Consider the following 25,351-nt stretch of genomic DNA (forward strand, 5'->3'; position numbering starts at 1 on the left):
TTGACCCAATGAATAATATTATATAAGCATTAAACAGTAGAAAGAAACATTAACACAAGATAAACAAACTTACAGTCATTGGGGCCAGCAGAACGACGCTTGGTAAACATAGTAATGCTGCTCAACTCGACCCAACCACCTCCAACGAACACACACACGTCACAAAAATCTTCCCACTGATTTTAGCGCAGTCACGTCTGTTTAGACAAACTCAATATACACATTGTTATCCTATACCAGTGGGAAGTATTTTTTTCTGAATATTTCCTTTGATAAGGTTGTAGAACAGGGAATATTCATTAAAATATGGCAAGAGAGAACTGGCTCTGCACCCACGATCGTCTAGCGCGGGCGAGTCGCGTCACCCCGGAACTACACACATATACACACTGAAGCTCAACACCCACCCACACACACTCACCTCCAAACAAACTGTGCAATAACCCTGGGAGAAAAAATAGATCTTTCAAGTTTTATGATGCCTGAGTCCAGGGGCGGATCAGGAATATCAAAGGAGGGGGATCCGGACCCCCCGGATCCACCCTTGGAGTCAGAGAGGCAAAGGTGTGGTGCTTAGTAAGAGTCAGTACACGTGAGCTTCATAATCTGACAAAAATGTAATGGATCTTATGAAGATTAGCCCCAGCTTATTTCACCTGATAATTAAACACCGTGGGTTAAGTTAGGTTTAGGAACTTTAATTTCAAGGTAAAATAAACTGGGGCTAATTTTCAGGTGATCCAATTTAACTTTACGTGTAGTTGATGTATATCATTGACCCCGCATACGTACAGACACACATCTGAACTCTCGTGTTAACAGTACCACACCTGTGAAAACCAAACACACCTGCCGTCCACCATTTACCACCATTACACACCTCCATCACCCCCTCCCCACCTGTATATTACAGAACATCAAGTAAACATAATGTATTACTCCAGAAGCAATCATACACGAGTACGTTCATTTTTATACGCTTCGGTTAGGTTCTTGTGTTCTTAGGTCAAATAAACCAGTAGGCTACCTTCTCACACCTTTAGGTTATGTTAGGTTAGGTTGGGTTAGGTCGGGGTGGGTTGGGTTCCTGTGCTGTAAGGTCAAGTAAACTTTTAGGCCACCATCTCACACCTTTAGGAATATTTACCGAGCGAACTTCAGAGAATCATGACTGACAGGTGAGACACAACACACTGTATATACTTCTTGTGTACATCTGCGAGTCATTGTGTGTCCCATGTAAGTTTGAGAGAGAGAGAGAGAGAGAGAGAGAGAGATATATCAAAACCTACAAATTAACCCAAATCCTAACTGATAAACGTCGAACCATACGATATAATTAAAACCCTTGGATAAACACTAAACCCACCTAATAAAACCTAAACGTTATTAAAACAAACACAGCAATAACACGTATATCTCTGGGTTCATCCCCCGCCTTGGGACAGATGTGAACCAGTGTGACCCAACCAAACATGGCAGCCAGGTCTTCTCCGGGTACTAGTTTCCTCCTGTACTAACACTGGACAAGGAAGATCATAACAAAGTAGTACTAACCTACGTGGTGAAATGATAAATAAATAAACAAACAGTAAGATAAGGAGCCAGCACTAACCACAACCATCCTCAAGTGGTATATTAGTTAAGTGCACCCGTTAAGTGATAAAAGCTAAGTACAGCCATCAAGTGGTAATAATTAAGTAAAAGGCCTCGTTATCACCTCACTCGTAAATGAAGGTAGTATGATTGTCCAGTTGTTATCATAAGGTCGTCACACGACATTATATCATTACCCACGTGTTAAAACTTCCAATACTTGAGAGATACACATTTCTTAAGACTATTTATTTAAGTCTTATCCAACTAAACTGTGATTGTAATATGCAAATATAATTTTTTTTATTTCTTTGGGTCATATTTAACAAGCAGGTCCTCCCCACCCTTCTGTATGGCATTGGGACATGGGTCACAAACAGGTGGCACCTCAAGGCACTTGAAAACTTTCACCAACGTAGTCTACGTTCCATCCTTCGAATTCGCTGGGAAGACAAGAGAACAAATGCCAGCATTCTCGCTGACACCAAATGTAGGAGCATCGAGGCTACCTTTATCCATGAACAACTACGTTGGACTGGTCATGTTACCCGCATGGACGACAGTAGACTGCCAAAGCAGCAAATTTACAGGGAAATGGATAGTCTTAAGACAAACCTGAAAAAGTGCCAAATCGACCCCCTCACCTAGGAGACGATCACTCCACACTGTAACGCTTGGAGGAGCACCACACGAGGCGTCAATACTTTCGAGTGCGAATCAGTACTTTCGAGTTAGCACAACTGCATACCGAGGCAGACAAGCGCCAGCGCCGGAAAGACGCTGCCACCGCCCCTCCCGCACTAGATGTAGCCCTCCACACATGCAGCATTTGTGGACGATCCTGCCGGTCCCGTATCGGCCTCTCTACTCACCTCAGAGCTCACCAACGAAGGTGACATCCTTAATAACTTATATCATTGTATCATAGCTGGTGGTCGTCATATTCGTTTCCGAGTGACAGGAAAGTAGAACAAGTAGTAGTAGTAGTGTGTACACTCGCACCAAAAAGTACCGGTGCAAGGTGAGATCGACGACTTCCGAAACGATACGTATACACTGTGATATGTCGGGAAGGTTGGTAAGTGTATCCTCCTGCTAGGTGTTGCCATATGGCTGACAATCGGTGTGTTTGTTTCCTCTTTTCGGATTGTTGCTTTGTGTCGACTGAATGATGAGCGAAGGTTCGGTCTCGGTGAACATGGGTATAAAACAGAGGCAATATGAAGCAGTAGAGATCTACACATGCCAGACGACATAACGAAGGGTTCGGCGTCACAGATATTAGCTTGCGGGTTGGTGTCCACAGGAACACCGCTGTACGATGGATTCATTCGGCGACACCTCGAAACTGGTGCTACAGACGACAGGTCTCGGAGCGGCCGTCCACGCTGCACCACCCCTCAGGACGACCAGGTGGAGTGGTTTATTTGGTAGCATAAATTAATGTGGCAATATTCACAAGTATCACAAATAATTTTGTTAACAGGGAGCTCCTCATATTTCATACTGTCTATTTATCACTTCCCGACCTTATTTATAACGGTTTGTTTCACTTGACCAGGGCTGCCAACATACGGCTGGAACAACTCGCCTTTCCCAATACCTATCGTCACTGGTCTCAAATTGTTCACACTACAGTATGCACCGATACTTTTTATTGCGAGTGTACATCAACCCACCAAAAAGGGTCGACTCAACACACAGCAACACCCAAACCAATATTTAGTCTTGTGTTCCCACTTTCTAACATCTCCACACCACCATCACTCAAACACCATCTCCCACACCACCATCACTCAAACACCATCTCCACACCACCATCACTCAAACACCATCTCCACACCACCATAACTCAAACACCATCTCCACACCACCATCACTCAAACACCATCTCCACACCACCATAACTCAAACACCATCTCCACACCACCATCACTCAAACACCATCTCCACACCACCATAACTCAAACACCATCTCCATCACTCCACCATCTCCACACCACCATCCTCAAACACCATCTCCACACCACCATCACTCAACACCATCTCATCACCACACCATCTCCACACCACCATCACTCCAAACATCTCCCACACCATCACTCAAACACCATCTCACACCACCACTCAAACACCATCTCCACTCAAACCACCACCACACTCAAACACCATCTCCACACCACCATCACTCAAACACCATCTCCACACCACCATCACTCAAACACCATCTCCCACACCACCATCACTCAAACACCATCTCCACACCACCATCACTCAAACACCATCTCCCACACCACCATCTCTCCCAGCATCACCCCATCACCAAGACAACCTCCACCACCAAGCCCCCTTCATCTCCCCACCACCGTAACCTCCATCAAGAAGTCCCGTCCACCTTCCCGCCACCACCGCCCTTTACCTGCCAAGTCACTCCCTCAAACATTCATTAACCCTTCCTCTAGGTCAAGATAATCCCAACCTTGAACTACTTGGAACTCTGACCTAGTTAGGGAAGGTGCTGTCCCCTGGCCCCCACACCTGGTATAAGGCTTTGACCTGGTTCTCGCCTTGGTGTCGTATTTTAACCACCATTGATGCATTAACTAGATCCCCTTAATATTAACCCCTAACTTATTTCACCTGATGACTGAACACCCTAACACTACCTGGGAAGGGGGTTAGTTCATAGGTTAACTTGAATGATAGGTTAAGAGTACATTAGGTTTGGTTAAAGTTAGGTTATTTTAGAGTAGAGTAGGTTAGGTTAGGTTCGGTTAGTGTTATATTAAGAGTCATTAATCATAAAATAAAATAAGCTGGGGGTAAAATTTTCAGCTGTTCCCAAAATCAATTAAATTAACCCATAATAACCTACCTTTAGTCTCTGGGAGGACGCGAGTATCCGTACCGTTGAGCGGGTAGGCGGACACAATGGTTGTACCACCCACCTCCTCTTCCTCTGTGGTGGGCGGCATCCTCCACCACACAACCTCCTCCCTCTATCACCACACTATCACACAAGGACCAAAATAACAACGAAATATACAAAGCTTCGTGGTGGATCGATGTTGTAAAAAGCTTTAACTTGTCAATGTCTCTTAATGCGGTGAAGAGAATATGACATTCAACACACCAGTATAGCCTAGGTGTGTGTTTGTGGTGGTGAGTGAGTGGGAGGGTGGGTGGGTGGTCAGGCTCGTACTAGTGCTGGCCCAGTTATGAGCCCGGAATGATCCTCTCCCTGTTAATGAACGAGATATGGTGGCACTATACCCCATCCCAACTCTCCCACTACCTCCCCTCCCCCACCCACCTCCCCTCCCCCACCCACCTATACATCTCCCCCCCCTCTCCCTCCCTGATAACTTCCCCGCCCTACCGCGATATTTACCAGCTCCATCCCTATACAGTACTTCCTCGCATTACCCAGACATTTCCCCCACCCTGCCCCGACATTTCCACCGTTACAATACTTCGTTGAATATGATAATAACTTTTAAAAAAAGATATAAAAAACACGACAGAGATAACACGGCCGTCGTAATAAAACCAACGTGACACATACACACTCCACGGTACAACCTCAGGCTCTGCTGTGTATAAACATAACAATAATCCTCTAGTTGTATAATTAACACTGATATACACTGGGAATCTAACACGATGATTTGGAATTTGTTCATTTATGCTTTGATAAAATTTGCGTTAAAACCTCATCAGAGATAATAGCTTCGTCCTTTCCTACTGCTTGTAATGCTATTTGTCTTTAGTACACAAGTGAATCATTGGCTACGGTGCTAAGAAGATTTTTAGCATGAGGAGAATGTGTAGTTGTACAGCCCTGAAAATACCTGTAAAATTATCAGGATTTTTGCCTCCGAAAATGAACAATGTTTAGTGTGGCTGAACAGGAGGTTGGAAGGTCCCATGATTAACAAGGTTCTGTATTTGCTACCCCTTCACCCACACCTTTACGAGTACCAACCAGAGGTGACAGTTGCCACACACAACAATAGTGTGTGTGTGTAACAGAAAGTGACAACACTGAGAAGGGGTAACTGTAAGCAATTCAGATATTTTTTTTCTTTTATAACAACTTAGTTAAAAAGCAACGTCAACGCCCACGTGTCAGAGAAGCATTGAAAATCTTATAGGGGAAGGGAAGGGAAACATGAACCCGGGGCCCCAGTAATGCGGGTCAGGGAGTGTCACGCACATAAGTCAACATTAAACTGTAGTGTATCGGCTGTCGTCCGTTCTTCACAATATCGATTCATCTTTTTAATTTCACCAAATAAATATTTTATACTCTGATTAGTTCATCGTCCAGAGATAATGTAAAGAACGTTATCAAGCATTAGTGATAACAATCTGAACACATACCAAGATGTTTGTCTACACAAAGCCAAACTTGACAATATAAGAACGAAGATAAGATTTTAAAATAGAAAAAAATGTAAAAAGTTTTATTTCTCAAAACAAATCGAGAATCACGTGAAGATAAGACCCAAGTTTATTCACCTGATGATTAAACACCCTGATGCTAACTTAATCTAACCTAATTTATACTAACTCAACATTTCCCGACCTGTCAGACATCATGCAATACACACCAAACCTAAAGACAATCATGCACAGTAAATAATATTCCAGATAATCATACCAAAATAAATACGCCCAGAGAATTACAACACATATAACAGGGAGTACCCAAGGGACCTGACCCCGGCCGCTAAGTACAGGTCTTGAGTAACCCTACGATATAACCGTGTTAAGGAAATCACACCTGGCCAAGACACACCCGGGCGGTAATAATTAGAAAGCACTACTGACCTGCGACATGACCACACCTGGACACAGCTGTCCAGATCTAACCAGTTTAGTGTTAATTGGCAGGGGTCAATCACCGGCTGTTTCTCCCCCATATAAAGGCCCTGCAGTCCCGTCCACGGTCTCTTTTCGCATTACTCTCATTATTCTCATCCGACTCGTCTCTGTTGGGTCGTCATTCTGTTCACTCGCACAGAGTCACGCTCGTCCTCCCCCCAGGTTGGGAGGGAGACTTCCCGACCAGACCCCGGCATCACCAGCTAAGCAGAGTCTCCCATAGGAGACAGTCCAGTAGCACCCACTGGGCCTCCGTCAGGTCACGTGAGTCTTTGTCAGAGCTATCCCTAGGGTGAGTTACCTACTGTGGGAAGTGTATTCATTTCATGTTTGTGTCCGAGAGTCAGTGTCGAGTAACGTTAACATAATGTGCTAGTAACTCCGATATAATATTGGTCTTACTGTGTCCATGTCATTGAGTGAATTAATAAATAGTTGTATCGAAGTGGTGTTTGAGAAGTTGTCCCTTAAGAACGTATAAGAACGTAATATAAGTGTAAATAACTAACCGGCCACGCTACCAAACTTCCTCTCTTTACATTCCTCTTACTATAAATATTCTACCTATATGTAATATCATCTATACGAGTTTTGACTTGTTACATCTACATCTTGCAAAAATCTTGAGTCAGTTGATTCAGCATTTATATTGACAATGCGGGAACTATAAACTGTCACCCCGTCTGCTGATTGTCAATTGACTGAAAACGGCCACAGGAGGGCCACCAGACTGGTGCCTGCACTACGTCACCTCAGTTACTCAGAGATTAGAACGGCTACAATTGCCTAGCTTAAAATATGCTGTAGGAGGGCAAGGGATGACGTAATATAAGTTGATAACAGAGGACAGTACTCAGTCCAGTGTTCATACCATGATACCCACACTACCATGATACCCACACTACCATGATACCCACACTACCATGATACTCACGCTACCACGATGCCCGGGGCAAGTGTACACACACTACACCATATCACGTGCGTCTTACAGCTCCCTAATGAATCTCTCGACGGCGATAACATTACCTGGGAAATCCCCAGGTGGGAAAGCCTGGCCGATGTCCATGTCACTCATAGTAAGTATAAGCTCTGTCCTAAGGCTGTGACCTAAATCTGTGTCCTAAAGCAGTTTCCTAAAGCAGTTTCCTAAAGCTGTGTCCTAAAGCAGTTTACTAAAGTTGTGTCCTAAAGCTGTTTGCTAAAGCTGTTTCCTGAAGTTGTTTCCTAAAGTTATGTCTTAAAGCTGTTTCCTAAAGCTATGTTCTAAAGCTGTGTCCTAAAGCTTTAGGACACATGTCAGGTGGTAGTCACTCCAGCGATACTTGGCAACTCGTGTGAACCTTGACGGACTGACGAATGGATGGACGGACGGACGGACTGGCGGACTGACGAATGAACAAACGGACGGACGGACTGCTTGACTGACTGACGGGTGGACGGAATGACGAATGAACTGACTCACTGACTTGACTGACGAAGGATTTACACAGTGTCAACAACCATGACCAGAACATTAATCACCTCTGATCTTCCTGGAAATAGTATACAACTAACTCAAAGATATACAGGTTGACAACCCTTTATCTGAAATTCCGAAAACCGAAAAGCTCTGAAAACCGAAAGTTTTTTTTGTAGAGCAATTTTTTTTTTTTTTTACGGGGATTAGCCCACCCAGGCATAGATCACTGACCCACATCGGGGCCTGGGGGGCGAAAATGTAATGGTAATACTAATTATAATAATAATTATTATAATAATTATTCATAGTAAATAAAAATTTTAATTAAAAAATACACCAAAATAAAATAATAATGATAACAATAATAATAAAATATAATAATAAAATTTATAATAATAATAACAATAATACCGTATTAATAAAATAATAATAATAATAATAAAGAAATACAAGAATGTAAAAGATAAAAAAAGTGAGAAACACGACCTAGACCTATGAATTATTATTATTATTATTATAATTGTTATTATATTTTCGCCCCTCAGGCCCCAATGTGGGTCAGTGACTTGTGCCCAGGTGGGCTAATACACACACACATATATATATATATATATATATATATATATATATATATATATATATATATATATATATATATATATATATATATATATATATATATATATATATATATATATATATATATATAAAAAAGAAAAAAAAAAAACTAACCATTCTGAAAACCGAAAAATTCCGAAATCCGAAATGCCTCTGGCCCCAAGGATTTCGGATAAGGGATTGTCAACCTGTACCTCCTAACAACGCCTTACACCTTCCCAGAACTCGACCAGCGGTGAGGTAATTAAGTAAATAGTATTGATAGTGGTGGTCATTATTTTCTAGGTGATATTGGGTGTTCCGAGAAGTGAATTGTTGGATTAGATACCCTAGCTTGTTTCACCTGATGATTGAACACCTTAACGATACCTGGTTGGGTTGGGTTGAGTTGAGTTGGATTGGGTTGGGTTAAATTAGGTTATAGTTAGGAAAAAGTACGTTAGGGTAGATTAGGTTAAATCATTAGTTTAGATTAGATAATAATATAACAGGTTAGATTAGACTGGGTGTCTGATCTTTAGGTGACCCAGTATAGAAAACCAATTCACGAATAAAAAAACAACAATAAAAAAACATTAAATAAGACACACACAGATATTTCCTCAACGTCAAATATTTCCACTATCACAAGTTGTTCAAGTCGGAAATTAATCTCTCCACTATAATCACGTTTCCAAATAAAATCATATTTATCTCAGTTTTATGACGACTAAGATTATTACAGGAAATGATTAATATTACAGTATAGGTTTTCCCCCATTGTAACCTGATAGAGAGAGAGAGAGAGAGAGAGAGAGAGAGAGAGAGAGAGAAATCAGTCATGTGACTTGATGCTGCATATTGTGTGTGTGTGTGTGTGTGTGTGTGTGTGTGTGTTATGTTGCCTGAGTGAACTTTGTGTTGCATGAGAGACATTTGTATTGAGTTTCTGAGTGTTGAGACAGATATCAGCATTTTACCTTTATCTATCTTATCAAAACTCGGGTGGTCGAGTCTTACTTTAAGGTCGCCCTTCAAGTACGTGGTGTCTGAATGAGCCGAATAGGTCATGAGTCAACAAGTGGGAGAAGAGAGACACACCCATGAGCCATCACCAATCTCACTTAAACTAACCCAATATGACCAGACAACAGCCATCACTAACCATCTGTGGGGATCTATGTGATTCTTACTGGTGTCAGGAACGGCCATGTGCCTCTCTAATACGATAAGATAAAGACGTAATGAAATAGATAATTTTTTGGGGGCATATAAGGCAGCAGCTCACAAGTACAGCAGTTCTCGTGACGACTGATGCGCACGACAATTCTTGTAATCGTGTCGTTGATTGATTAATTTTTTACAACACGAGCAAACAAAATACAGTTTTTTATTCATGAACAGATAACCATACGCTACAAAACACAGATCAATTATATATTAAAATAATAATAACGAAAACACATAACATTGCTGATAATGAAAAGAAAACATCATATGAAATTTTCCTATGATACGTGACCTATGACCCAGCCCTTTAAAATTACCACAAGAGTACATGAGGTTAAAGCCTGTTCAAGAGTCCATGGAGGCGAGAGTGTAGGTGGGTTAATGTTCCAAATATTAATCCTGACTGATAGTGTTGTAGATTAAAAAGCTTTACGGGTTTGTTGTGGCAATTGTGGGTCATGATTTCAAGTGGAGTTTTAACACGTGTTGCCATACATATACACGGACACAGAGAGGTAATACACACTATACACGGACACAGGCAGGTAATACACACTATACACCGACACAGGCAGGTAATACACACTATACACGGACACAGGCAGGTAATACACACTTATACACCGACACAGGCAGGTAATACACACTATACACGGACACAGGCAGGTAATACACACTATACACCGACACAGGCAGGTAATACACACTATACAATACACACTATACAGGACACAGGCACGGGTAATACACACTATACACGGACACAGGCAGGTAATACACACTATACACGACACAGGCAGGTAATACACACTATACACGGACACAGGCAGGGACACAGGCAGGTAATACACACTATACACGGACACAGGCAGGTAATACACACTATACACCGACACAGGCAGGTAATACACACTATACACGGACACAGGCAGGTAATACACACTATACACGGACACAGGCAGGTGTGGACAGGTGCAGGTAATACACACTTATACACGGACACAGGCAGGTAATACACACACACTATACACGGACACAGGCAGGTAATACACACTATACACGGACACGGGCAGGTAATACACACTTATACACGGACACAGGCAGGTAATACACACTATACACGGACACGGGCAGGTAATACACCCTGACGGTAACTTAGCCTAACCTATTCTAATGTTAACCTTACCTAACGTAACGCTACCATAACCTTATCTAACATAACTCAACCTAACTTGCCCTAACCTAGTCTAATGCTAACCTAATCTAACTTAACGTTATGTTAAACCTTCTCTAACCTAACCTAAACAAACGTAATTTACCAAAACTAATCTACACTAAAGTAACCTAACCTAATCTCACTTAACCTAACCCCTCCCATGTAGCGTTAGGGTATTTAAATCATATGTGACGTATGGACAACAAAGAACTAAGTAGTGGCAATACAAACACAAAGAATAAAGCAAAGGAGATACAATAATCGAATAAAACCGAGACACAAGGAGATGCAGCGATTGGTAGCGAGCATACGAGGAGTGGCTGCATCTCACAGGTTAATTAGTCACGTAAACAACGGCTGAAGCATACAAGGAGGGGGCGCAGAACACTGAGATTAGAGAAGTAGTGAAGCTAATTATCCTTTATCTCCGACATGTGTGAGACTTGCAAGAATGAAATAATTAAAAATGGAGAGAAATACTGTATATGTGTGTGTAGTCGTTCAGTTCCTTGTTATTGCGATAATAAGCAGACACTTGTACTGCGTTGCATTTAACATCGTGACAGTCCTTGATAGTGCAAGTGGCAGCGTCTAATATAAAATGATTACGTTCTATCGACAAGTATATTATATTCTCATTTAAATTAAAATAATTACGATATTGATACAGTAAATGCTGAATTATCTGGACGAAACAATCCCAACTTGACACATCCTTCTTATATTTGCGATCATCATGTTTAAAGATGCATTTTGATACCTAACATTTTACATCATTTTATCCTATTTGCCAGTGACTGGCCTTGGGTTGTCAGACACGTCTTTGTTACGCACTGTTGGCAAGTACTGGACATCCACTACCTCCAGATAAGCAAAATTTATCTTTATCACCATCTCTTAACCAAAATACTTTTTTTTTTTACTTTTTTACTTTTATCCTCTTCACCATTGATCGGCTCGTTAGCCGCTTGGGCGATCGGTCACGTCTCTGTTACTTTTCCTTTTCTTTTACCCTCTTCACTAAATATCAGCTCGTTAGCCGTTTGGCCGATCGGTCACGTCTCTGTTACACACTGTTGGCAAGTACTGGGCATGCACCGGCTCCTGAATGTACCTGAACCTGCTCCAGTGTTTGTCAAGTCCTGTCTTGAAACAGCTCACACTCGGTGCCGTCACCACACTTTCTGGCAGATTGTTCCAAAAGTTTACAACTCTTACTCAGAAAAGTTTGCTCTCACAGTTGTCTGGACCTGCGGCTACTTCAAACCTTGGGCTGCGACCCCTTGTGGGGCGAGCGTTTGCCAGCTCCAGGTAAGGACACTCAACTGAGTAGTGCCCCTTGAGATGCTTATACACATCAATTAAGTCTAACCTTGCCCGTCTGTAGTATAAGTTAGGCAAGAAACTAAATATTCTAGGTTTACACGGGAGAAACTACTTACTTGACACACACACACACCCTCGTAGTCACCCACAAAAGTCCTGTTGCTCCACGAACCCCGAGATTAAAACTCGTAAACCCGCAGCAGTACTCTGATACATTATTTTTTCCATAAATGCTTCGGAATCACGAGTCTGAATCTAGGGGTTCGTGGTTCAGGAGAGGTGACAGCGTTTCAACAGGCAAGTGCTTGGCGGTGGTGATGTGTTGGCGAGTGTTTTTGGTGTGTTGGTGCGTGTTGGCGAGTTTTGGCGAGTGAATGTGTTGCATTGTTGAACACACACACACCCAGTCTAAATTTATTAAACGTGGATTACTGCCAAGTGGCTTGGGTGCCTGAATCATATGTACGACAAACTACCCAAGTACTGGAGAAGCAATTTGGTTACTACAGGGTAAATCAAGTTTATTCTATCATAAACTAACTTAAGATGTATCTGTATCGTCAGTCAAGGAGCTTATCCATGCTGTGCAAAGGATGTGCTCTGGTATTTGTTTAGGAAATGAAGTCAAGCCTATTATCTCCGACGTTCTGATAGGTCACTTATAATATTTAAACTAATCTATTTCCATAAAAGTTATTCTCTCAAGATATATTTCTTTGGTAGAAGTTTTTACAGATGCATCAGTTTGTAAGGTCACAGCAAATTACGCGTATTCTACCTTACAGTCGGTTAGGTGGTTACAAATTGTGAACCCTGTCGTTACGCACAAACCTAATTGCAAAATTAAGCCTACAGATCTTGGACGAGGTTTCTAGACACACAAAATCTGTCACTCTAAAGACCTGCTTCTTGTACCGGTAGTCATGTGGTATACAGTCATAAAATAAGCAGCTTGTTGAGGCACTGTCCTACGCTCTTGTTTTCACGAGTAAATATAACGACTTTTACCTTCAGAACAGTAGTCATGTGACCCTAATCACGATGGCTAACGGGAATTACATATTGCGTCACAAGCTGGGGATTTCAATGCTCAGAATTGAATGTGTATGACATTTTAATGCCTCTTGTTCGTTAATACGTAAAATTATACCCACATTCATAATATTTCACACCTTCAACGACAGTTGGCTAGATATGACAATGAAATTAAGCTGAATAACATAATAGTTAACACGTATTTGAGTACCGTTCCCCAAGGCGAATTGTATAATAAATAGTCCATCTCTAGGAAAATAAGTGCACATGATATGTTCCTATCATTAGCTCCCATTTGCAACATTCACATACACCTGGATTTTTGTAAAATGCCATAATGACTAATTCAATGAGTCTTATGCTTACAACAGTTGATACACAAGAAAAGATAGTTAATGACAACATAACGTTTCCCTGGTCTTCTCAAACAGCTCTTTCACTGGTAATGTTTCTCCTTCCAGCGAATAAATGTCATGAATTTTAAGTTAAGATCGTTCAACTTATCCTTATAATGAACACTAACTGTATTATAACACTTAAATAAATCTATAAAATCTATAAACGTACTTGGATTACACCCATGAGCGATCTGTCACTGGTTCCTCACCTCAACGCGTCAGTGAACAACAGCTGAAGATCATGTGATTACCTATGACTCATATTGGCAACATGTGAACAGTACATTGCGCTTCGTTTAGAATATCGAAAATAGTTGGAGTAAAGTTATATTTTATAAGCAATAGGCCAGTCGTTCATATTTACAAATATATGAGTCTCCTATACTATCATGATATTAAATATATAAATTAAATAAAGAGAAAAATGGAATTACATTTTCTATGGATTTTTCCTAAATTCGTTTTCTTATTCTTTTTAGGAATAACTTTAATAATTTTCTTGTGTGTGTATAGTACCTTGCAAAACATCAAAATACTGAATTGTTTATTTTCATATACGGCAATTTTTCTATGTATTAATTTGTATTATTCATCTAAAATGAAGAAAAAAAACATCAGCTTCCATTCAATTGACTTTAATTAACCTCACTGACTAAAAATAGACCCAAACAGCTTACGGCAATTATCCAGAAATGGCTAATTTAAATTTAAAATGGACCTTTGATACACTAAACCATTGAATGTAACGTGAGATATTGAAATATATTGACATATAATTTGTTATTTTATCCTCTTCGCCACTGGTCGATTCTCTTCCGTCTATAGCCGTCTAGTTTAAAGGTTGTGCGTCCCAGGAAACGAAATGTCAGTGATAATGTCAAGTCAGCACTCTCCTTGTCGATGTCGTATGGACTCCCACAAGGGGGTATCTTAAGACCTATACTTTACCATTATTTGTTTTTATTATTATCACAGGGGCGGATCCAGGAATATCAAAAGGGGGGGGGGGGCCCCCAAGAAGTTGTGGTGGGGGAACATGGCGAGCGCAACGAGTCCACCCAGCTGGAGGGGCTTTGGGGGGACGTTGTATTCCCCCCCCCCACCCCGATTTTTTTTTTAAATCTGACCAGTATAATGTACATTTTGAAGCCGTTTTAAAGCTATGCGCACTTGATATTAGGGGATATTCTGAAGTCAATAGTAAATACATTTTACTGTGCAAAAATGCCTGAGTACAATACTGCATTAAAGAAAAAGTACTGGAATTTTCTGGTGAAAAGGGGTCCGGACCACTAGGACGCCCCTGGATCCGCCCTTGCATCATTATTATTACTTTTATTATTATCCTGTGATGTGGAATTTTTCCTCACCACATGTTAAGGCCCAACCCACTGAGGACCACTCATAAAGGTGAACAAACATCAAAAACCACTGAAGGAAGGAAGGGTAGCCAGCTTGAAGGTACTGGACATCATGTAACAGCCCTTCAGATCACGTTATTACTTAGCGCAATGATGAGAGTTCGTCAAGATTCATACATTACAATAGTGTTTACGGTAGGAGTTATATAAGTCTTAGTCCTGTAAAAAGAATAAAAGTGCACAGCAGCAGTCCGTAGTCAGGTCAGAGGGTAATATGACACAACCTTCTCACCTGGTTACAAATCTTCTTAATTACGAAATTATCCAGTTTGTACATACCATTACTCAAATTCATATATATATATATATATATATATATATATATATATATATATATATATATATATATATATATATATATATATATATATATATGGAATAGAGTTACAAAATTGTGGATGGATGATTATATTTTATTATAAGTTTAATACAATCATGGTACATCAAACATGGGAGCAAGAATCCCTTCATCAGCCCTGCGAGTTTAAAGTTACCCTTCAAATTCTGGTTGAGATCGGCGGAGTCTTCTGTACATGGAGAAGAAATGAGCTTCTGCATATTTGTTGATATCCTTCCATAAAGAATCAGATGTATTGCGACACTCACTATCAGGTATCAGAGCTATTTCTTTTTGCATGGAGACCACCAGAGTCTGTTGAGGCACAATGTCTTAGATCAGGGCAAGTCAAGGAACATACAGTATTGTCAAGATGATAACCATATAATAGGGACATTTTAATGAGTCTAATTGATAAATGAACCATGAGTTACAGGCTACGGAATTCCTTGTCCTGTACAGTTCAAAGTTTAAACCATTGTCCTCAAACGGTTATAACTTAATCCATCGTCCTCGAAGGCTTATAACTTAAACCATCGTCCTCAAGGAGTTAAACTAAGAACAAGGGGACACATATCAGTGGTTGGCTTATTCCGTATGTGTCCTTACCACCACCATCTGAGTCAGGTTTAATATGCAAGTCAAAATATCCACCTGTATCCTTGATAATGAAATGGCCACCCACCTGTAACTGGGCCGCTCGCTCCAGGTAGTACAGATGATCGAAGGCCAAGCTGACGGTGGGAGCTACACTCAACACGCCGTGGTTACCCATAAACAAGATGTCTTTATCACCTGAGGAAAAAACACAGATTTAATACTGACGTGAAACAAAATATAAAGGATTGAATACAAACATGAAGAATCAGATGATATATAAAGCAAATGGGATTAATATTTAAACGTCATTATAATACTTGTAATGAAAATGACCCAACGAAGGTATTGGTTGGTGGTGTATTTGGGTTAATGATTATATCCAAAGTATACATTATCCATCCTAACTTTACTTGGAGTTAAGGGTTAATGTCTCCTATTGCCTTAACCTAACCTAACCTTACTTTACCTAACCTAACTTATCCTTTCTGATTGCCCAACAGAAGGACCCCACTGCGCTTAGTTACTCAATAGAAACACCATATTCCTTACTTACCCAACGCTTGCCCTAGCCTCTTGCCTTCCGCAATAGCAAGGGCAAGGCCGCTGTAATCCTGATCATAAGCAACTCGCTGGTAGAATCTGGCAGAGTTTTGGTGGACCATCAACAGTGTCGGATCCTTCATGCAAGCTGTAGATACAAAATGTGTTAGATATACCAAATACTTCAGCCAGGATGCATTTGATAGATTAACCCTCTGAGGACGATGATTTAACCTTTTGAGGACGATTATTTAACCCTTTGAGGACGATGGTTTAACTTTTTGAGGACGATGATTTAACCTTTTGAGGACGATTATTTAACCCTTTGAGGACGATGGTTTAACTTTTTGAGGACGATGATTTAACCTTTTGAGGACGATTATTTAACCCTTTGAGGACGATGATTTAACCTTTTGAGGACGATTATTTAACCCTTTGAGGACGATGGTTTAACTTTTTGAGGACGATGGTTTAACTTTTTGAGGACGATGATTTAACCTTTTGAGGACGATTATTTAACCTTTTGAGGACGATTATTTAACCCTTTGAGGACGATGGTTTAACTTTTTGAGGACGATGGTTTAACCTTTTGAGGACGATTATTTAACCCTTTGAGGACGATGGTTTAACTTTTTGAGGACAATGGTTTAACTTTTTGAGGACGATGGTTTATTCCTCCACGACTCAAAGGGTTAAAACGCAATACCACTTCATATGGACGAATAAATGAGAGCTTGATCATAAAATCTTATTATATTATAGAGATAGTGGGAGTAACTCGTAAATATTATGAACATCCAGAGATTTATTTTAAGTTACACTGGCAGTACCTTTCCAGGCCATGACAATAATTGATGCCTAGATGTGTTTTTGGTTTGTCCTGAGGCGCTGTTTGTTTGTTTCATAAATGACATGCCTGACGTTGTACACTCCTCCATGCAAATTTGTCGATGACGCCAAGCTATTTCGGGAAATCAAGAAGCAAGCGGACTGTGAAGAGCTCCAGAAGGATCTCTGTGAACTCCAAGAATGGTCGAAGAAATGGCTGCTGAGATTCAATGTCACGAAGTGTAAGAGGATGCACCTGGGGCGCACCAACGGTAAGGAGGCGTATCGTCTGTCCCAACGGGATGAAGAAACTGCAGTATCTGAGACTGCATGTGAGAAGGACCTAGGTGTGTATGTTGACAATGAGCTGAAGTTCTCGGGCCATAGCGAGAAGAAGGTGAACCAGGCAAATCTATTATTGGGTCTTATAAGAAGGTCGTTCAGATATCTAGACGGTCCGTCCCTCGTAACGATCTTCAAGAGTGAAGTGCTTCCCCCATCTGAAGTACTGTCACCCCGTCTGGTCCCCGAGATATGTCAGTTGGTTGAAAATGTTCAAAGGAAGTCTACCAGACTGGTGCCTGCACTTCGGCACCTCAACTACCCTGAGAGATTAGAGCACCTGAACTTGCCTAGCTTAAACTACAAACGGGCAAGGAGCGACCTAAAAGAGGTGTATAAGCATCTCAAGGGGCACTACTCAGTCGAGTAGCTGGCGGACGCTCGCCCCACAAGGGGTCACAGGTCAAGATTGAAGAAGCCGCAAGTCCAGAAAACTGTGAGGGCAAACTTTTTCGGAGTGAGAGTTGTGAACTCTTGGAACAATATACCACAAAGTGTTGTGACGGCACCGAGTGTGAGCTGTTTCAAGACCAGTCTTGACCAACACTGCAGCAGGTTCAGGTACATTCAGGAGCCGGTGCATGCCCAGTACTTGCCAACAGTGCGTAACAGAGATGTGACCAATCGGCCAAGCAGCTAACGAGCCGATCAGTGGTGAAGAGGATAAAAGTAAAGTAAGTAAAAGAGAGTGGGACGAAGAATAATACCACACATCTCACTTACTTTACTCCACAAGTTGCACCAAATTTTGACAATATCTTAAACCAGGTTCACAGTAAATAGCTCCTTACTCCAGCCAAGCTCTAAGGAAATCCCATAGACGCAATTGTAAGGGAACCAAGTTGCTCTTTACTAGTTCTGTTATGAGGTGGGTTTACAGATCAAACCTAACTTCAAAACGTGATGCCTGTTTTGAGTGATCAGTGAATCAGAAGCCAGATATCAACAAGGAAGAAGGTGGAAAGGAGCTCCAAGTGTCATGTTAACCCGGGGTCCTAAACTTCCAACCTTCCTGAGACAGATTCATATGTCGTTCTAGACAGTCTTGGTAATGAATATACATGATGCGGTAATAAAGTGTCAGGAATATATAAAGACGAGTATTTCATGGTGGGAGGAGGCTTGCCCTAGACGCCATGCATGACAGGTTATGGTCATGTGGATATTGACAGACTCGTGAACACACTAACGAGGCACATGGTAATTACCGATAGCTGTGGCGTGAGGCTGGTGGGTGTGCATGATGACCTTAGCATCGGGACGGACAAGGCGGATACCCAGATGAATACATGAGGCAGTAATGTCAGCAGTGCCTTCTCCCTCCACCGTCTGTGCTGACTCATCTACACCCAGCAGGTTGCTTGCTGTCACCTGTCAGGAGGGGATGGTGCATCAGTGAGTCAGATAATGCCAGTAATCAACTTATCAACAGTGATGCTGGTAACTGATGATGAATGGTGTGACTGAGCGATCATCAGAGCAGGTGTATGGCTCACCTCACTCCAATGTAGTTTATAGTTGACCACGAGCATGGTGTCTTCCTGGCCGTCAGCTCTGGGTGCCATCACGGTCAGGTGGTTACACACACCCTCATTAAGGCCCAGCAGGTCCAGCCCTCGGTAAGCTGCAGCCAACTCCAGCCGCATCGCCCTGTAACGCACACCATTGGTTACAACACACTACAGGATACACCAATCATACACCCCTTAAAACTATCCTCGAATACAAGACACAGAGTCTTACCTGTTAGTGCCCCAGGGCCCCTCAGGAACTGTGTAGGGTCTGGGATAGACAGAAGCAAAGGACCTACCCAGGGACCGGCCCTGTCTGATGGCTGCACGAGTCCACATATCACCTGCAAAGATAAATATTTAACTACACTTACAGACATCCACAAATTTAATATCTCCTCTTGCAATCATCTTCACCTTAATTTACTCAACACACATACAGCAGGATATATCAAGAGAAGAATAAACCAAGTGCAATATGGAAGGTAGGCGAGTTATCGCGACCTTGGACCCAATTACAGAGTGACAGGCGATCACAACTATCTTCATTAGATTTATCACCTACTCTACTTGTGTCGTTGTTACGGTCACAAGATAATGATCTCCTTGGGATATATATATTACATAATTTTCTTATTAATGGGTACGTCCACTTACTACGCGGGGTATGTATGTATAATCACGAAGAACAAAGTTAAACGGCAAAGAATCGAAGTATTTAGAAACGATTCATCAACAACATTATAAGTATACAGAACCCGTTTATAAAGAACAACTTGTGTAACTCCCTAAATACTTTAATAAACACAAACATCCTGGAGGAGACACTCGGCAACTATCTAAGGAAAAGGCAGATGATGATGATAAATTGGCTTTCACGAATTATGATGTCAATTAAATGCAATAGAGATCAACACAATACAATTTTATATCAAGCCAAACCAGTGGTCAGTCACTGTATGGAAGAAGCGAGTTGAACAATGAAAAATACTATTATATCCCCAGGTAATAAGTAATATCTATCTATGTTAATTATTTGCATACTACAGTAGATGAAGGCTGCAGACCTGTGTCACGCTTGTAACCACGCTGCCACTACCCAGCACCAAGCTGCACTGTACATCCAATACAATATCTCACAATAAGTATACAGAGAGCACATTGTAAGTTTCCTTTCTCCATCCCATCCTGAGTGTGAACCAAATAACCCGTACCCCACAGACTTTCCGGCACTTGCAAGACAACACTAATAAGGAACCCCGACCATCAACAGTTTACAGCTAAGCAATATTCTACTCGAGTATCAAAGCAGAGAAATATGTGTAGAAATTAGTCATATATTACCTGGTTGGTGTAATTCTATAATCGCTTAATGAAGTCTGAACACCTGGTGCCACACACGTATACACTGCCAGCAGGAACTACCAGCCACTCTCCTCCTTCACGTCTGACAGTTGACTGAGCCAAGGTTGGAGCTGCTTCACCTGCCAAATATACTGTACTGTACAACTGTTGCCATATTTCGTCCTCTTGTTTTACCTTCACAGTTTTTCTGTATTGTATTTAATAATTATGTAGTATTTTTTGTTTTTTTACAGAACATTTGCTAGAAAGTGTACACTTGTGGGCAAAAATAATTCAGTATTTTTTACATGTTTCATTCTGTATTTCCGACCAGGAAAACGAAGTAATTTGAATTACTTTTTTTGTCCTGTAAAATATTTCAGACACTCTCTCATTTTCAATTTGTTTAATTATCAATATAAACTGACATTTTATCATACTATATACACTTCATGATGCATAGAACATTTAAAATTGCATGTTAATGCTATTTGAGTTCAGTATTGCTGGATATGACTCATTTCGAACCTTTCTCAAGAAACTTGCAGGAGGGGTGTGGTTACCTATGCTAGGCAAGACCTTAGAGCCAGCCAGACGAGGGTACAGGGAGAGGATGTTTTTGAAGAGTCCAAGTGGTGTAAAATAAAATTAAAGGGAGGGGACTTACTTATCGTCGGGTGTATCTACAGATCCCCAAACTGTGGCCCACTAAATCAAAGAAACTTAAGAACCTTAATAAACAACGCGGCGATGCTCAACCCTAGCCACCTTATCATGGGGGACTTTAACTATGGCGACATCGACTGGAGAAACGAGTCCACCCCGAATGACTTAAATAACCCTGCTACTCTTTTTGTAGAAACTCTAAGAGATAATTTTCTGTTCCAACATGTTAGAGACCCGACACATTACAGAGGGGAGCAAACACCCAAGCCACTTGACCTCATCATAACAAACGAGGAGGGTATGGTGGCCAAACTGGAACACCTTGCCCCAGTTGGCACCAGTCACCATACAGTGTTGTCATTCAGATTTAACTGTTACCTAGTTCAGGATAAGGCCAGGCCAAGGTGCAAATATTACAAGGGAAATTACAACGGGATGAGGGAAGAGATGAGGGGTATCACCTGGCCTGACTCATTAAGGTACAAGAACGCAGATACTACGCTGAATATCATAACTAGTAAAGTGACCCATTTGATCGATAAATATATACCCAAGACCAAACCCAGTGCCTCTAGGAATACGAGGGGATCCCTACACATGAACCATGCGGCAGTCGACAGAATTAAGAAGAAAATCCAGAAATCCAAGGCGTGGGTTGGGTCAAACGATGAGCAGAACAGTATAAGGGCGGGGAACACGCTGCCACCATTATAAGGGCGGGGATTTTCTTCTCTCCCCTTATATTCTCATTTCATACTTCTCTCTTTGTCATAGTTCCTTCATTTGTTGTCTAAATACTTCATTTCATAGCGACTTCATAACCTCTGACCTTTGGTAGCATGGCGAGGGTAGGCACATGGGTACTGTAATTCTGGTATCAAGCCATTGGACAAAATAAAGGTGGATACTGGGAGAAAATGATTCCCTTAATATACTCTAAGAAATGGTTTATTAAATGAAATTAAATTAGGTAAAAGATGTCATCAACATACAGCTACAAGGTTCAAATCTCGGCTTTACTCAACTGCAATTCCACTTAGATACTCTGGCTTCTTACAACATTAGCCTACTGGTGGTACATTACAAAGACTATATACATGACAAACTTACATATGGTACCTTCACTAGAACTGGTGTTAGTACATATGGAGGATGCACTCACAACACAACACGTTATACTGGTACTAACAATTCATGGGTTCACTACCCAACATGGGATAATTATATTCCAGATAATTATACCCAATCATCTATAACTAAATACTGTGGACCATATAACTTCAAGGCGTGTCCCAGGGTAGAACACTGGCGTCTCAACAAATGAAGACCGCTGTTATGGTCGATTGAAGTCTGACACGTGGCGAGAGTCTGGGGTCTATTTCCCACGATGCAGACTGGGGCAGTTCAATCCTGCCGAATCAGCGACATCGTCCAACACAGCTAACTGTTAGGTAGCCACCGACCCCGGGCAGCTGGTGGGGTATTCAAATAACCCACACACTGTATCTGAGATAAATTTGTAGACGTCAAGGAAGGGCTGATGATGACTCAGTGCATGCCCAGTACTTGCCAACAGTGCGTAACAGAGACGTGATCGCCCAAGCAGCTAGCCGATCAGTGGTGAAGAGGATGTGTGTTGGTCACACAATATATACATATATATATATATATATATATATATATATATATATATATATATATATATATTTATTCACCTAACGCGGTTTCACTTAACGCTGCTTTTATCATATTGTGCCTCGCCAGAGCTGAACTTTCACTTAACACGGATTTTTTCCACATATACGCGGTGAGTGTCCGCTCGAGACGCTATTTTTAGATTTGCCCCCACCCGCCACCCTGCCTGACTGCCTGTTTTAGCTCATAAAATTCATACAAATTACCCGGTCTGAATATAATTTACATTGCTGGAATTCTTATAATTTGATGATCATTTTGAATATAAACATCATATATTTTGCATTAGACATACAAATTTTAGATAAAAAATTTTCTCAAATTAACTATGTTATCTTTTGTGCAAAATATATGACATTTATATTCAAAATATTCCTGGTCTTACAAGGAATCCAGCAATGTCAATTATATTATCCTAACTTTAATCTGAGGTATTATTTAATACTAAATGTTAAAAACTCTGGAAGGGAGGATTGGTGGGGGGTGGGGGGGAGGGTTGGGACTGACCGCGTGGTTGGAAGAGGGGGGGAGGCAAGGTGGGGTACTTTGATTGACAGATAGTGTCGTGAAGATTATTATTTTTTTTATTAACTGAAGATATTTGTTTTAGCTCATAAAATTCATACAAATTACCCGGTCAGAATATAATTTACATTGCTGGAATTCTTATAATTTGGTGATCATTTTGAATATAAACATCATATATTTTGCATTAAACATACAAATTTTAGATAAAAATTTTTCTCTAGGTAACTATGTTATCTTTTGTGCAAAATATATGACATTTATATTCAAAATATTCCTGGTCTTACAAGGAATCCAGCAATGTCAATTGTATTATCCTAACTTTAGTTTGAGGTATTATTTATTAAAATTTAGTGGTTTTCCCCCAAAAATTTCTCTGAGAGGGAAGAGCCGGCAGTGTAGTGTGAGAGGGGGAGGGAGTTGAGTCCATTATTTGAATGGACATTAACTTGGCGACTGTATTTCTCTATTTCTCTTAAGTATTAATTGTGTGCATGTACCATCATAAAATTAAGATGTTATTTTTACTACAACATAGGTATGTGCCTTCAAAAAGTGGAGTTTGGGGGTCGGGCCGGTTTCTATTGGAATTAATCCCATATGTTCTGTTGTTCACTTTTCGGAACACTTAACGAACCCTCTGGGTTCAATTGACGCGTTAAGTGGGGTACAACGTGTGTGTATATATATATATATATATATATATATATATATATATATATATATATATATATATATATATATATATATATATATATATATATATATATATATATATATACAGTATTAGTTCTTGATTTGATAAGTGGCAGGGCTGAAGTAAACACTTTGTTGGTTTTGCTTTATTGTAGTAAAATATAGTTTCACATGTACTGAGTTCAGTTGAGAGTATATTGTACCTTCTCTGCTTAGGGAAATGTCTTAGTACACCTGTATAAGAGAGCACTTAGTGAGATGTTCACTGGGTAACAGGTGATATGATAGTCTCTCTCTCACCAGGGAGAGGGAGTTGTCAGGCGGGCCTTACAGGATACGCGTCAGGTTGTTGTTGTTGAAATGTGCTGACCAAGCTTGACTTCGCCTGCTCCCCAGAGGATATGTCAACTCACCAATTGATTCATACTCATGGATGAATGACTTGGTGAATATATGGGTAATACACATTTGGGTAAATATTTATATAATACAAATTGTGCTGTTACGGATGAAAGTAAAAGTTTAATGATTCTTTCCCATTCCACCCAGGTAATCTTTTATACTAACTTCAGGTAACTCACCTCTGTAGTGTTATAAAGGTCCTTGTGTACCTGCAATCATTAAAAATATAGTTATTTCCCTTTTTCTACTTACAGGAAATATAGGAAATGGTCAGAATAAATGTTGTAACTGGATACCAATCATACTATTCCCAATTTTTAATATAAGTAGAACAAAGTGCTGTACAGTATAAAACAATATAAGCATAACAAGAAGTAATTATATGATTAATCATTACAAGTGTACAGGGACCCGTCAAATACCTATTATATGAGTTTCTTATTTACTTACTAAGTTTATGTTCCTTACCTTGATGATACGTCCCAGCAGTTCAATGTTTCTCCGCTCATGTCCTCACTTATTGGCCTCATCTCTGGTCTTGCTCTCTCCATCATAATAGTCTTACCAATAACTACTGTACTCGCCTCACCCTCACTTATCAAGAAAATCTTCAAGAGATTTTTTAAAGATTCCTCATTTATCACCTGATAAAAGTACAAACACTTCATGTGAAACAAGTGTTTTTTTAACAAGGGCG

General features: G+C 40.6%; 2 protein-coding genes across 4 annotated transcripts in view; both read right to left on the reverse strand.

Moving 5' to 3' along the window:
- Positions 1-13,952, reverse strand: part of LOC121866920 (solute carrier family 15 member 1-like) — a 43,316-nt gene extending 29,364 nt beyond the window's left edge. The window contains exon 1 of one of the 3 annotated variants that reach the window (XM_042366667.1): positions 13,917-13,952. Coding sequence is in view for 2 of the 3 variants with exons in the window: in XM_042366662.1 (XP_042222596.1) it covers positions 4,472-4,571 (100 nt within the window). In the remaining variant the exon portion in view is untranslated. Of the gene's footprint in view, positions 1-73; positions 391-4,471; positions 4,796-13,916 lie in introns of those variants that run through there. The other 2 variants (XM_042366662.1, XM_042366663.1) reach the window with 2 other exon arrangements.
- Positions 13,953-15,567: 1,615 nt separating this feature from the next.
- LOC121866922 (adducin-related protein C1289.14-like) lies at positions 15,568-20,796 on the reverse strand. The gene is made up of 7 exons (XM_042366672.1): positions 20,671-20,796; positions 19,559-19,670; positions 19,312-19,465; positions 19,024-19,186; positions 16,659-16,793; positions 16,191-16,300; positions 15,568-15,820 (listed from the first exon to the last, which is right to left on the reverse strand). Exons 2-7 carry the CDS (start codon positions 19,663-19,665, stop codon positions 15,659-15,661), a joined length of 831 nt encoding a protein of 276 aa, XP_042222606.1. The 5' UTR covers positions 19,666-19,670; positions 20,671-20,796; the 3' UTR covers positions 15,568-15,658.
- Between the last annotated feature and the right edge of the window lie 4,555 nt (positions 20,797-25,351).

This window comes from Homarus americanus, unplaced genomic scaffold, assembly GCF_018991925.1.
Source record: "Homarus americanus isolate GMGI-L3 unplaced genomic scaffold, GMGI_Hamer_2.0 scaffold850, whole genome shotgun sequence".
In the NCBI taxonomy this organism is placed as follows: Eukaryota; Metazoa; Arthropoda; class Malacostraca; order Decapoda; family Nephropidae; genus Homarus; species Homarus americanus.

What these genes read in the sequence shown, in the direction of transcription:
- LOC121866922 (XM_042366672.1), bottom strand. Translation starts at nt 19,665, where the DNA reads ATGTGGACTCGTGCAGCCATCAGACAGGGCCGGTCCCTGGGTAGGTCC. An exon ending in GAGGCTAGGGCAAGCGTTGG is followed by an intron (nt 16,301 to 16,658) that starts GTAAGTAAGGAA and finishes TTTTTTCCTCAG; the next exon opens with GTGATAAAGACATCTTGTTT. An exon ending in AGCGAGCGGCCCAGTTACAG is followed by an intron (nt 15,821 to 16,190) that starts GTGGGTGGCCAT and finishes GTGCCTCAACAG; the next exon opens with ACTCTGGTGGTCTCCATGCA.